This window comes from Pithys albifrons, chromosome 3, assembly GCF_047495875.1.
Source record: "Pithys albifrons albifrons isolate INPA30051 chromosome 3, PitAlb_v1, whole genome shotgun sequence".
Classification (NCBI taxonomy): Eukaryota; Metazoa; Chordata; class Aves; order Passeriformes; family Thamnophilidae; genus Pithys; species Pithys albifrons.
Window position 1 is genome coordinate 52,754,685 of NC_092460.1, and position 14,433 is coordinate 52,769,117.

At 43.1% G+C, this 14,433-nt stretch overlaps 1 protein-coding gene across 1 annotated transcript; it reads left to right on the plus strand.

The window, feature by feature from the left end:
• Nucleotides 1-228: 228 nt before the first annotated feature.
• On the plus strand, nucleotides 229-9,885 carry PDE6H (phosphodiesterase 6H). Its single transcript, XM_071551978.1, has 4 exons — nucleotides 229-334; nucleotides 5,910-6,096; nucleotides 6,357-6,397; nucleotides 7,071-9,885. Exons 2-4 carry the CDS (start codon nucleotides 5,957-5,959, stop codon nucleotides 7,145-7,147), a joined length of 258 nt encoding a protein of 85 aa, XP_071408079.1. The 5' UTR covers nucleotides 229-334; nucleotides 5,910-5,956; the 3' UTR covers nucleotides 7,148-9,885.
• Nucleotides 9,886-14,433: the final 4,548 nt, after the last annotated feature.

Consider the following 14,433-nt stretch of genomic DNA (forward strand, 5'->3'; position numbering starts at 1 on the left):
GCAGGTTATTTCTTTATTTCTCTTTGCTTCTCCCGAGATCTCCCCCCAGAAGCTCCAGAGAAGCCACAACCTGCTTGCAGAAAGTGGCATGTCACCCCTCTCAAGCATGCTGAGGCTCTATTGCTTCTCTAGATCTTGCTGGAGCTGTGCCTTCACAGTGCTGGTCTTCCTGTTCTCCCCCCTCCTCCCCACACCGTGTAGGCGCCCGCCCACGACTGGTGCCCTGATGTCACCTGGTAACAGGGTATATCTAGAGGAGAAAGGACTCCTCGAGACTTTCTGCACAGGCTGCAAGACAGGAGTTGAATGATTTGCAAGAGGACTCTTTGGCAATGTAAGTGTTCTCAAAGAGCTCAAACTAATAGCTGAGGGGGCAGGGAAATGAAAAAGGAACAGTCTGCAAAACCTGGGGGAGAGAGAAATCCAGATAAAACCTCATGGGGGGAAACTCTGGATGTTTGTACTTGGAGAGCGTGAACAGATGCAGTAGCTAAGAGAGGAAGTTGTGGTTCTTTCATGTTTGTTTTCTGTTTCCTCTAGCATTAGGGCAGATGCTGGAGCAGTGGTTTATCTCAAAGCTCCCTGGTTGTACAATCAGCTCTGCTCTCTGCAGGGCTGCTCAGTTTCTCATGCTGGGCACCCCTCAGTCAGGGCTCCCTGGAACCCCTTGGCTTGTGTCCTCAATTGGCTGAGCCTGTCTGTGAGCAGCACCAGGGGGCTCCTGAGGAAAAGTTGGGACAGACAGCTAGTGTTTCCTGCTCCAGTGCCCAGCTATACGTTCAAGGCACATCAATGGGGAGTTTATGACCTCTGATGCTGTACCTCTGGTGTTACTGAATCCCTTCTTTCAAATGGGATAGTCTTTCCAGTTATCTCCATTTGGGAATATAATTCTACTTGAAATGAGTTCCTGTCTTTTAGAGTCTATCCTCTTTCCCTGTTCTTGATCTTAAAACAACTGCTAGAATGAAGGGTTTGAGATCCTGTGTAAAACATAGGAGCAGAAAGGGTTGAACTTGTGTGGACTTTTTCCATCACTGTGATTAGCCAGCTCAAGCAACTGAGACTGAAGCTATGAGTCTCCTCAAAGGCATCACACACTGGATACAATACTCCCTGTTGAAAACCTGTCTGCAAGGATGATGCCAGTGGCTCATGAGGCCAGGACCTGAGCATGTAAGATGCCCACCAAAAAGAACGTAAAAACAAGGATATTTCCTCCTCGTTGCTGTCTACTTCCCACGTGTCCCTGAATGGAGTGTCATGGCTCATGGAGGTTCTGCGTCTGACAACCCTGAAGGAGCATAAGTGCATATGGAGGAGTCTGTATTTTTGAAGGTTTAAGGCAGGAGAAGATGAGCTCCTACGCCGAAACTGTCTGAAAAAAATCAAGTGAGGCATCTACATTATCTGCCAGGGACATTTTCCACAGAGAATCAGAGATTAAGGACAGGGCAGATTAAAGAGTCAGCATTTGTCAGTGGTATTGAAGCCCCTTTAAATTCAAAGAAAACTAAAAAAAGGATGATTAACCTGGCCACCAACCCAGAGGTGGGATTTCTGATGCAACTGAGATAAATCCATTAATGTGTATTAGGTATAATTAGCATTCCAACGCAAGCAAAGCTCTTACCCAGAGGATTAAACCCTGGTCTGAGCAGAAATGCTGTCAGGGGCAATTAGGTAACACCTTGTCAGAGGAGGGAGCAGAGGAAGTGAGTGGCAGAGGACCTTATACCTCATCAGCCTTTGCATCCACAGCCATCAGCTCTTGCCTAGAAGCTGCATCCCAGTGCTGGCAGAAGCAAAAGAGATCTAGCAGCCCAGAAAGCACTGTGAGGAAGCATCTCAGCACTTGCAGAGATCTAGAGGAGACTCAAAACATTTGCAAAACCACCTCTTTGATCTGGTACCAAGGACTACCCAAGTAACCAGGTATGGTAAGACAAAAGGCTGGTAAATTCTCTTGGGAAGAAGCTGTTATAGCATTTCTTTCATACCTGTGATCCTGGGGTGCTTGTCTGGCTGTGTGTAGCGGCAGCTGGTTTGCAAGATGTGGGAACTGGGGCCCATTCCATGCTGTGGGGCAGGGCCTGCTGCAGCATGAATGAAGAAATCTTTGACTGCGGACGATGGCAAGCGAGTCCTAACAGCTCAGTGGTGGGAGAGCAGCTTTATTCCTACTGAAAAATGGAGATTGTTCTGTGGCATTAAGGTTGCTTTCCATCCTCTGTCATTTCTTCTAGTGGTGCATGAAGAGAATAGGTGGAGGGAGGTTAGTAAGGGAGAAGTTAGAATTGTTCCTCACCAAAAGTTGCATTGAGTGCTCTATATTGAATTCATGCAGGTGAGAGGGGATGAAGTGTGATTTGGGCAGATAACTTTTCCTATCAAATCCTGAATTATTGAGTAGCGGGTAGATGGATACAACTACTTTGGACTGGGGGAAAAGGAAACTCCAAGGACTGAGTCTTCCCCCTTAGCTATTTCTCTGTTGAGTCAAGGTCAGGGACAAACAAGGTGTGGACTCAAGGAACTAAGTGGACATTAAGACATTTTTGTGCTTAAAGTATGATGCTGGCAGACAGCAGGAGTTGGTGAAGCAGAGCAGGAACTCAGTTGGAGGTGGAGCTCAAATGCATCTTGCAAGTTTTGGATGTCAGTCCTAAGGGATGGAAGTCTGTTAGCTAGTTTGTGTTTTCTATTGTACTTTTGGGAGTAGCCCTTGAGAGGGGTGCCAGGTATCTTGGATGTCAGTTTAATATGGTGCTTAAAAGTGGATGTTCATCCCTTGTAGTTCAAGAAGGGTATCTAACACTGGGACAGAAAACCTGATGAGAACTGCACCTGAGACTGAGGCATAATAATATACTTCGAAGCATTAGCAGACATGCTATGGAGCAGTCTTCTGATGCAAAGCATCTTGTTGTAGGGCAGTACCATCTGAATTCCTCTTATTCTGAGTAACAGTGAGACACCAAATTCTGTCTTTGTTTTGAAGCCAAAATTCCTTTCCCTCTTGGTTTGGCCCCAGAAAACTGAATCAAAATATTTCATCACCAGCAATGATGAAATCCAGCAAAGCAGTCCAAGTCATATCTATCACTGCACCTTCATTCTCATTCTGTAAAAGATGAAGGTAATAGTGTTTGCTTGTCCCACCACCCTGCTGTGAGGATAAAACTGTAGATACTGGATGACTGTTCAGGTGCTTCAGAGATGGCAGCCAAATAAGTAACTTCTGCAGTTTGAGCTGATCCCCGTGTTTGTGGGCACAGTGTGTGCTTAGGAAACATTGTGTTACTTGCGGGGGAATAGCATCTGTGCATACTTCAGCTGCAGACACAACCATCTGCTGCTCCATTTGGGGCTGCTGGAACCTGTCCAGTCGCCTGCTTGGGATATTACAGCTGAAACAGAAGCCTGACCACAAGCAACAGAAGGACTATCATTTGGAACCATATTACTGCCACCACAGATGGAGAGATGTCCTGCCTGAAGTATTTCCGGACTGCCACAGATACAGAAATATGGTTTTTCACCTTGCATTGATGTGCGAGTGACACAGTGCTGGTACATAGCTTCTTAAGGATTAGGATGATAGAAGTGAGGATCAGCTTTCAAAATGGATTTGGAGAGCGGACTCTAGTACAATAGGTATGAAACTGTGGTTAGCACTGCAGATTTCTGAGCATTGGCCGTAGAAGATGTCAGGGTTGGGTGATGATAAATGACATTTGGTTCAGTCATCCTGGGATTGCATCTGTTTTTACACCAAGGCTGGGAATAGCTCAGGAGTGGAGGACGTTGGCAGTGGTGACAATTACTTGGATAGGGGATTCTATTGGAACAATAATACAGTGGTTGACTTCTAGTAGGTGGAAGTTGCCAAGTGGAAGTTCTGTTGTTGGTGGTATGTAAGAGTCAAATGACAGGTCTTTGTGTATTCATATGTTCAGTATCCTTTGTGGCTGATGGCCTTTAAGGTCAGGTCAGGTTTGCCAATTTCATCTATTATGTAAAGGATTTGAAGGGATGGGAGGGTGAGTATGATTAGGGCAATGGCGGGTAGGATCGTTCAGACAAGTTCTACTTCTTGGGCGTCAACAGTGTTGGTTGATAGTTTTTCTAAAAGCATTAAGGTTAGGAGATAAAGGACTATGCTGCAGATAGCCAATGCAATTATAAGGGCATGGTCTTGGAATTCTACTAGTTCTTTTATGATGGGTGATGAAGCGTCTTGGAAACTGAATTGTGAGTGGTTGGCCATGTGGGATGATGGGGTGTACTGGGTTTTCCCCTGTGATTTATTCTTGACAAGACTATGTAATAGCTTTACCAACAACCCATAAGAAAGAAGCATGAGTGGTTTGATGCGGTTGGCTTGAAACCAGCTTATGAGGGTTCGATTCCTTCCTTTCTTGGACTTGGACAAAGGCTGGTTCTTCAAAGGTGTGGTAGGGAGGTGAGGACAGCTGTGGATTCACTCAATGTTAGTATTGGTTAGTTCTGGTTGTAGTATTGTGTTTGGATGCTCAGATGATCTTTCTCCTTGTATCTCAGGCTTTACTTTCCAGCAAATTTCTGGCTATTTCTGGCTATTTCAGGACAGTCAAAGACACGAACTCTCTTTATAGTTGTGAGATTAAAAGTCCAGAGTGTCACTGCAGGTGATGTTGGGGATTAAGCCAGAGTACTATGGTGACATAATGAGATTAGTCTTTAGTACCAAATCCTGAAGTCAATTTTATCTGCGATTATATCAGCCTGGATGCACAGGGATGAACATCTGGAGATTGGAGATATGTAGCAGTTGTGGGGAAGAACTTCAAGGAAGGAAGAAAAAAATGACATTTATTTTTATCCATAAGTACACTTGCTCAGACCATTCTACCACACTGATTAGGACAAAATTTAATGAAGGGCTGGATGTTCCCCTTTGGACACTGCTGAGAGTCATTGCTGTCCTCTCAGGGCAGGAAGCAAAAGGCTCAGAGCGCAGCAGTTCTGCTCTCTATGGCAGGAGAGATGTCTCCTAAACAAAAATTGCTCCCTGATAGCTCTTTAGCCCCTGTGAAGTGGAGGTTGGCTCACATACAGTGTGATGAAGAGAGATCAGCACATGTAATGTAATTTTCAAAAATACCAAAATGCCCGCATCCTGGGAAAAGTTACAGGCTTTACTCTTCTAAATCCTGAGAAACTAATTTTTGCATAAAAGACAGTATCTAATACTTTGCCTTAACGTTCTTGATAATCTTTCAACAATCCTGTGTTATTTCCCATAAGTTTGGCGTTGACAAACATGGAGCCCCAATTGCAGCTCCACCCAGGTAAAGAGCTCATCTAGCTCAGCATCCCATGTCCATCAGTGTTCAACAGGTAATGTTTAGGCACAAGAATAAGAACAGGTGAAGCATATAATGATTATTCTCAAGGACAGGCTATTTCTCTGTGTTTTTGTGGTTCCTAGTAGTCAGGTCTTGAACCAGTAAGTAAAAACACCAGCACTGCTGTGTCAAGGCTTACTAGAAAGCAAACAACATCAGAGCTAAGCTTCCTATTTTACTTAACGTGTGGGGCAAGCTGCTGCAGCACCGTGTCTCCAACAGTCCAGCTGTGTCTGAGGCAAAAGGAGGTGTGAGTCTCCATGACTCTGCAAGTCGTTGCACCATGGGGTTAATGTCTTTTTGGCCTTACTTCAAACGTCCTTTTTTTAGCATCTTAATTCTAGCATACCAGATGAAAGGCAGTGCTACCCTGCTTAATTTGTATGCATTACAATCTTTATCTTTAATATCATTATCTTTAATCCTGTCAGAATTACATGTTTTATAATTCTGTCAACTGACTACTGATGTGTAGAAGAGATAAGCACTGTTGTGTCAGTTCTTGCTGTTATCTTGCAGACAGAGGGATTTGAGAGAGGCGTGTGCCTGCTGCACACAGCCCAGCGATGAGTGAGACCCCTGCCACCAACCTCAACACTGGAGATGCTCCAGCTGGTCCCACCACACCACGCAAGGGGCCTCCCAAGTTCAAGCAGAGACAGACAAGGCAGTTCAAGAGCAAGCCCCCGAAAAAAGGAGTAAGAGGGTAAGGGAATTTTGGAAAGAAAAGAAACCATACTAGTTGGGTGGGTCCCTGATCTAAGCTGGGCTTCTGTGATACCATCTTTGCTTGGGTAGAGAGCCATAAGGCTTCCTCCTGACCCCTGGTGCCATCAGCTGTCCAACCTGGAGCTGCTTTCCTTCTTCTGCTGCCCACTCACAATTCTTCCTCCTTGGCTGAGGGTTCAGGACATCTCCTCTGCTGCTGGCCCAAACTCACTCCTTACCTGCTCTTTTCTGTCCTAGGTTTGGAGATGACATCCCAGGCATGGAGGGACTGGGCACAGGTAAGCTCTGCAGGATATTGTTGTCATGCCCTGCTTTAGAACAAGTCCAGACAAGCTTCATCATGGGAGTGGATTTTGGGGTAACCTCTGTTTCCCTGGCCTCTCTGCAGCTCTCAGGGTCACCAGAGGAGGCTAGTACTACCTCCACAAGCTGCCGCATTCATATTTATGCTTAGATACAATACAGAAAGGCCATTCAGGCATGCTTCATTCTCTCTGTAGTCACATTTGACCACTAAAGGGCTTGTTCATTTTCTGCTAATACTTTGGCTAAGAATTTCAGCAGCATGAAGTTCTCAAAGAAAGGCTAAATGCTAAGCTATTAATACCAAAAATCACAGGAACTAAATCCCAGATGGTTAAGTATTTGTGTTCTCATCAGAATCCTAATTTTAAGAATTTTATGTACCCATCTAGGATTGAGAAATACGCACTGAATGAGCTGCAGCCAGTCAGAACTTTGTAGGTATAAGTAACAAGGGAGTTAAAGAACCTGTAGACCAATTTATTCAGCATCAAATTTAAAACTGCACATCTTCAAGGAGATCACAATTTGGTTACAGGTAGTTTATAAGAACTGAGTTTCCTGAGTAAATAAGCCTTTCCATTAATAAAAAATAAATGCAAGGAGTGCAGTGACCAAAATCCATTTCTTATTTTCTCTCTTTTGCAGATATCACAGTGATTTGCCCATGGGAAGCTTTCAGCCATCTGGAACTGCACGAGCTGGCCCAATTTGGGATCATCTAAGGTGTCAGCATCTCTACTGGTGTCACCTGGTGACTCCACAGATCCCAGCATGCTCTTCACCACCTTTGACACTTATTTTTGGCCCTTGCATCCACCTGCTTATGGGCAGAGTGGTTTTGTAAGAGCTAGTCATGAGAAAGTCCTTTGCAGATTAATTTGGCAAAGAAGTTTTTTGGGACCCTGAGCAGATCTTGTGCTCCATGTGATGAAACTATTGAAAAATGTCTTAATGCCTCCCTGCACTACTCTTTCTTCTCTCACTGTCATAAATCTTCAATATTTATGGAGATACAGAGAGGCTGAATTTGAAATTTGTCTATGATTAGCTGCAATATTGTGTGGATGTATGTCCAGACCTAACTATATCAAGTCCATTCTGTTTTCTTCCTTCCTTCCCTGACAGCTTTCTATTTGGAATTTCCATGGATAGGTGTGCACGTTGTTTGGGCCATCAATTATTTGCTGAGAGTACATCTGTAGGGAACAGCATTAGAGTCACCAGTCCAGACTAGGCTATCCTTCAATAGGAGACCCATCCCCAGAGGTTCACAATAAGGAATGTGCTGCTAAGATTTACCTCATCAACAAATGGGGGAAAGGGCTTGCAAATGTTGTCTCCGCTGTACTGCCTATAAGCTATGAGCCATGAGAGTCTGGCTGTTCTAGTAATGAAAGTGTGTGTGTCTGAGATCAATAGCTACATGAATTAATCCTATTATTCATTCCTTTGTGGTTGCAATTCCAAAGAAGCAGCACTCCAAATGACACTGTGATTCCTCTCCTTCGAGGGGTGGCCCTGTGAGACACTTGTACTGTCCCAATGCCCAGACATATTTACATGAGACATTTACTCCCCAGGACATGATTGCTGCTGGTTGAGAAGAGAGAGAACCATTATGATCTGTCACCAAACTGGGCCAGCAGTCCTGCCACATCCAGCAGAAGATGCTATTGCATTACTTGCTCCCTCTTCCCTGTATTTAGCATGGGGCAAGTGTCCCTTCACACTGCTTCCCATAAGCAGAAAGGCTTTTGTCTCTTCATCCCCTGGCAACTTCAAGCTCTGGAGCTTGTCTGGACAAGCAGACAAGTAGTATCTCCAGAGAGAGGTAACAACCGAGGAAGTGGAGAGGCATGGGAAGGATAGGATGTGTATATGCAGGCAAGCATAGACCGAATTCACTTAACCCTATTGATATGTCTCTCCTGACCTCTGGTAGCCTGAGTGCTGAGGAGGCACCCATAACCACTTAAATGTTTGGAGAAGGCACTGAGATTCCCAACTGCCCTGACATTCAGGAAAGGCTTTTGGTTTGTTTGTAGGCAAGGAGGAAGTTTGTTGTAGCTATATAATATTTATAAGAGGAGGTAGAATTTTTAATCATTGCCTTTAGCTTGCATTAGCCTCATTGCATAAGAACTGCCTCCCCACGTGTTATTTTTCCTATGCTGAACATGTTCAAGGGAGCAAGGAGTGGCTGATGAGACGAGAACAAATCCTGTCTAAACGATTGATCTGCACACATACAGCATTGCTACAAATCCATGGCAGTGTTATAGTTATCTGCTACTGTTATTCCAGAAATAAATGTTAGCAGTCTTCAGTTAAAATATAACTTCGGCTCCAAAAGCTAAAGGAAATTAATTCCTGTTGGCAGTTCAGAGTACAGCTTTTATTATTCAGCACTCCTGCTATTAGAAACAGCGGTAAACCACAGAATTGCAGCACTCTTACAGCACAGAAGTCATGTACTATTTAGCTAATTGCAGCCCACTGCTATTTCCTTGGACAGAGGCAGTCTGTCCTTTCCACTTCCAATTTCTCCTGCCTTTCTCACCTTTTAATGCTTTTCTTCTTTCCCTAAGTGTTCTTTATGTAGATCATGTTTTATTTAGCTTTTACTGTAGAGGACTAATTTCATTTTTTTCAAGCACATGTGCTAGCCCTCTCTTTCTGTAGTTAAATGTGAACGTTCCTATGGCAATGCTGTCATGCTTTCCCTCACATTATGCCATCCTGTATCATATGATCCTTATCCCACCTTCTCAAGTCTGTCCTCTTCTCTCTGGGAAAAGACCCATTGAATCCAGTTGTGGATCCCGCAAGCTGGCTGCCTCTATTATCATAGAGTTCCCCCTTTTTTAAGCTTTTTAAGCAGGAGAACAACAAGAGGAGAAAAAATTAATTATTCCTTTCTCTCCCCTTTTATCTCATGCCTTGGGAAAGAAGTGCAAAGATACTGAGATACTCTGTCAGCAAACACTGAAGTAAAAGCAAAATTCTCCTTAGTCCAGGAACTGGAACATTTGAGCAAATGGAAGGGTCCTGGTTTAGTTTCGCATCTCATTGCCATAATCCCAATTTCCATTAGACAACTATTCCATTCTCCTTCCTAGAGGAGTCCAATAGGAATGCACACATACCCCAGCTCTCATGCCTGGCTATTGAGCTGTATCAGAAGATGGATGCTTTGAGTTAACACAGTTTGTCAGTTATTTTAAAAATAATTTCTATTCATTAATAGGGATTGCATTCATTCCTTTACTTGTAAGGAATTTTGAGAGGAGTGTTAAAACACCCTCACAGTTGTTTTGTCTGAGTTTCTGAGTTTTTTCTAATGAGCTAGAATTTCTGAAACTTCCATTTTTCAGTGAGAGATGACTACAGTGCAAGAAAACAAATGTGTTAAAGTAGCTTGTGGAAGAATTTCAGTCTATATACATTGCAATGTGTTATTCTGTGTTCTTTTACTATTAAAAAACCCATGTTAAAAGGAATAAAAATTAATAAAAAATGTTTTAAAAATCCTAGGAATATAGTCTGACTTGCTTAAAAAATATATCCAGAAAAAGGCAGATGACTTAGCTTTTCATTCTGAAATGCTTTCCTGGGGAAAGCTCTGAAAGTCACTCACCACTCCTCATTAAAGAAAACCAGCTCTTTATCTACAAACAATAGGCAATAAAGACTCACCATCTGAGACACTGTTTTTTCCCTGAGCAATGACTGGTGTATTCTCCCAAAAGTGGTGCACATGTTTTCCTTAGGGCTGAAATTTTTTGGCCAGTTACCTGTTCTGGGACTCTTTATGTAACTGAACTTCAGAATGTTTCTATCCTATAGCAAAAAATTACATATGTCAATGCAAACACTCGTCTGCTCTTGCCTCTTGCTGTTGCTGAACTATCTATGTGTTCACAGGGGTTTCAAGTTTGTCAGGTTCAATTGCCTCCTGGTGTTATGATGTCAAGTCTCACACTTAGACATGTTTTCCTTTGTGCCCTCTTTGGAGTTTTTTTCCTTGCAACTGATCACTGAGCATCCAATTGAAAGTTGTCTTTGAATGTTCTCTATCCCATGAGATACATATATAAGTTGTCCAGAAGTCACTTTGTGGGAGCTTTTTATAAAATCCTTCCCAACAGCACTTTAAAAGCCAGAAAAACATCATCTCACATGGTGATTGCTGATTAAAGCAACAACCAACTTTAAAGACTGAGTCCCATCCTCACTGATATCCGTTTCTGACACTAGTGAGAAAGTTAAATAAACCCAAATCTCTGCAAGAAAATTAAAATGAACCTTGGGAATAGTGAGAAGCACTTGCCTTGCTTTCACAGACACAACCCTTGCCCCTCAATATCTAAATAGTCTCAGGAATCTCAATTAAAAATAAATAAACTTAACCCCCCCAAATCTCCAGTGTAAGTTGGATTTTTCAGGAGATCTGAAGATGCTTAGTGCAAAATTTCCATCCTCCAACAGTTTTCAAGTCAGCACCTCATGCAATATCAAGCCACTGTCAGATTTTCCTATGGTATTGATCAATATCAGATGGACTAAAAAATGTACCCTGACAATATCACTTCGTGTTTTGTGAGGTGTTTTTCTATTTTATAAGTGGGATTTTGAGAGTTAGAAAAATTAGTGTCAAGTGTACCAACCACCTTAAGATCTCCATTACCTGATTTCTCAGAGTACTTAACATTTTATCTTGGTGTTTAAAATACAGCTGTCATTGGTTGTGATTGCAGCTATAAGTGATCATTCATGAATCTCATTCACTCTGAGTAACATCTCAGACAGTAAGATCCAGGGCCTCAGCTTGGAGATCTGAGGCACAAGAAGTCTGTATTTTTGGAAACATTTATGTAATGCCTCATAGGGTGGGAAGGTTATTCCAGCTGAGAGTCTCTTTCACCATCACTACTCCGCTGTTAAGCAAATCTAGACAGATTTGAAAAGAAAGAACATAAGATCATGCAATAAAGAAAAATATCACATCCTTATAAATGTGCTCAACCCTGAAATTTCCTCATACCAGACTGCTTAACTTTGAAACCTTACTCCCAAACCCCATAGTGCTGTCAGGGCTATTAAATCTGGGATCAGCTTAGTACCCTAATGTTGGGCACCTGCACCTCTGAAGTTTTTCCTGACAGACAAAGGCAGGGAGCACTTATGGCTCTGAGCTTTCCCCACACTAGCTGTGATCCACCTGGAGGGAGTGGGATGGCTGAAGCCTCTGTGGTGGGAGTATGTAAGAATTTAATTCTATCAGTTGCAACTTTTACCTTACCATTAAAAAAATGCTCTTGCTTTTTATGTGGTTCCTCTTCTTGAAGTTTAGCATAACTGTGGTGAGAATTTTGGTTCTTGCTGCTCCTGCTTGGGTGAAAAGAGTGCCTTCACTATGAAGTCTCATTGCCTTCAGGAATTTTGAAACACTTTCTTGTCTCTGGCATTTTGCTGAGGGCCTCTCACATTCCTGAGGCTGTATATGAAGTAGTTGAACACAGCAATCACCAGCACATATGAAACATACACCAGACTGTCCAGATGGTAGAGCAGACCAGGGATATGACAGAAATAGATGTACTACGCTACCCTGTGAAAAATAGGACCTTACTCGGGAAGACACTAGGAGTACAAAATGCTTTTGGTACCCTGAGTGCTTCGTCAGGACAGTGGTCTGCACAGGAAAAGTGAACAGGAAGGAAAGATTCCTTCAAGAACATAGAGAACATGGAGAAGCAATATGGTCAAGTCCCACTTCTATGAGCTGCCTACCAAAGCAGTACACTGGGCTCTGCCCTATGGACTGTGCCAGACAGGGTATAGCAGATGGCCAAGAAACACTTGCAGGAGCTCCAAGCCTGTTATGATACTGAATGAAATCATCCACATGAGGCACAAGCTATCTACAAAGGTCATCCACTGAGCAAGCTGAACTCGGTCCCTTACAGGAGACCTTGCTCTGTCTGAGAGACAATGGCTGCACAACCATAGAGGAAGAAACAGAGCTTGGTGAAAACCACATCAAAACGTGGGAGCTCCAGACTGCCACCACAATGACCATGTAATCATGTGTGACAGAGTAGGTAAGCAGGAATAACATCAGTGGGAGAATCTCTGTCTTGTGCTATTAGGAGAACTCAGTAACCTGTAGGGTGAAAAAACGCTCACCCTCATCTCTGGTTAGGACACCAGGAGCAAGAGTTGGAAATCCCAGGACTGTTACCACCCCTTTCAATGTAGGCTACTGGAACACAACGCTTGGAAGTGTGATCTATGCAGGCTTATTGGGGTGAAAAGGGACACTGCAGGTTATACACAGATGTGAGACAAGGCCAATTCCTCAGCCATAAAAAAGTTTCTGCCCCACAAGTAACCTGAGGCACAAACTCCCATTGCTTAGTTAAAACACCATTGCTGGTTTCTGTAGGCACGAGGAGAAACAAATTCATTTGCACATCTCGCAAAAGCTATCTAGATTCAAGGCAGTCCAAATCTGTACACCAGACAGCCACCTTATCATCCAGGCAGCTGCTGGCATGGGCATAGCAGGCTTGCATCTGTCTGCAACAGGGGAACTGGCTGCAGGACTGAGAGTAAGAGAAGAAAAATAACAGCAGGACAACCACACGGAAAACAACATGTTGTATTAGATCTGGATTTAGCAACCGCGGTTTTACCAGAAACACTCTCTGGGATCAAAGTTTTTCCATGCTAGGGACTTTGTAAGTACATCACTAGGTACTAATGAATTAGTAATTACCCTGGACTCCAAGCCAATGTGTTACTCCAGTCTGTGGGTATTGAACTTTACTGAAAAGAGGGCACAGTAGAAATGCAACAAAGTCAGTCTTGAAAATGTCAGCACATGGCCAGGTCACATATAGACAGCTGGGACGAGGAACACACAGGTGGAGGGGAAAGTCCTTTCAAACACAAGTCTTAAGCTAGAAGATCTGGTAAGCACCAGTCTCAGACAAGAGCAAAGGGAAAGCAAGTCATCAATATGGAATATGGTCAGCAAATGAAGCAATTTTGGACTACAGCTGCCTGTACTGAAATAGTGCCACAAGGAGGTATATTATGAGAAATCTGAGAGGATCTCAACATCATTGCATCCCCATCCAGAAGACTACATTTAGTTCTAGGCATTTTGAGGATGAAAGCTGATAAACTGTTCAGCATTTTGAACTTATGTAGAAAGGGGATGAAAAGAAAATGAAAATGAAGAAAAGAGGAGTAAGGACTTCACAGGCAGCAGGAAAGTTGTTCCAGCATGCACAGCCCCCTGAAACAGCCAAGTGGAGTTGTGATTCCCACCTGGAGGTCGTTGTAGGATATAAATAACAAAGGAGGACAAATATAAACTGGGATGAAACAAGGAAAAAATGTCTGAAAATAACATAAAATTTTTAAGTAGCTGTTATCAAGATGTCCTAACAAATACCTTCCTTGGGAAGCTGGCCCCTTATCCCCATGGGAACTGGGAAGTCTCTGATACTTAGTACATTTGTGACTGCACTGTAGAAAGCATCCAAGAATCCCCTGCAGAGAACATCTGGTATGGATCAGGCATAGTTCCTGCAGGATTTAGGGCAGTCATGCGGAGCCACCTTCATTGCAAGTGTCTCTCAAACTGTATGTATAGAACTGATGTATAGAAAGTAAGTTTGTTTTTTATATGAAATTCATGCTCAGTCATTACAATATCAAAGTTAAATACATGGGAAGCTCTGTTTAGGAGCTGACTGTCAGTTTCCAATAACAAGACACAACAAACCAGTGAAAAATAAAAACACATTCATATGATGGAAATTGGAAATATATTGATATGATGGAACAAAAATGTCTGAGCTGACTTTTGCCCCTTCTCCCTGATACCTGACAGGAGTAATTATTTCTCTGTGGGAACTCAAAACAGAAGATGATAAGTAGGGACCATTGGCTCAGACCCACACCCCCTTCCTCACCCCATGAGTCCTCTGGGAAA

Coding starts and splice junctions, on each gene's coding strand:
- PDE6H (XM_071551978.1), top strand. CDS start 5,957: ATGAGTGAGACCCCTGCCACCAACCTCAACACTGGAGATGCTCCAGCT. Junction 6,097..6,356: donor CCGAAAAAAGGAGTAAGAGG/GTAAGGGAATTT, acceptor TTTCTGTCCTAG/GTTTGGAGATGACATCCCAG. Junction 6,398..7,070: donor CATGGAGGGACTGGGCACAG/GTAAGCTCTGCA, acceptor TCTCTTTTGCAG/ATATCACAGTGATTTGCCCA.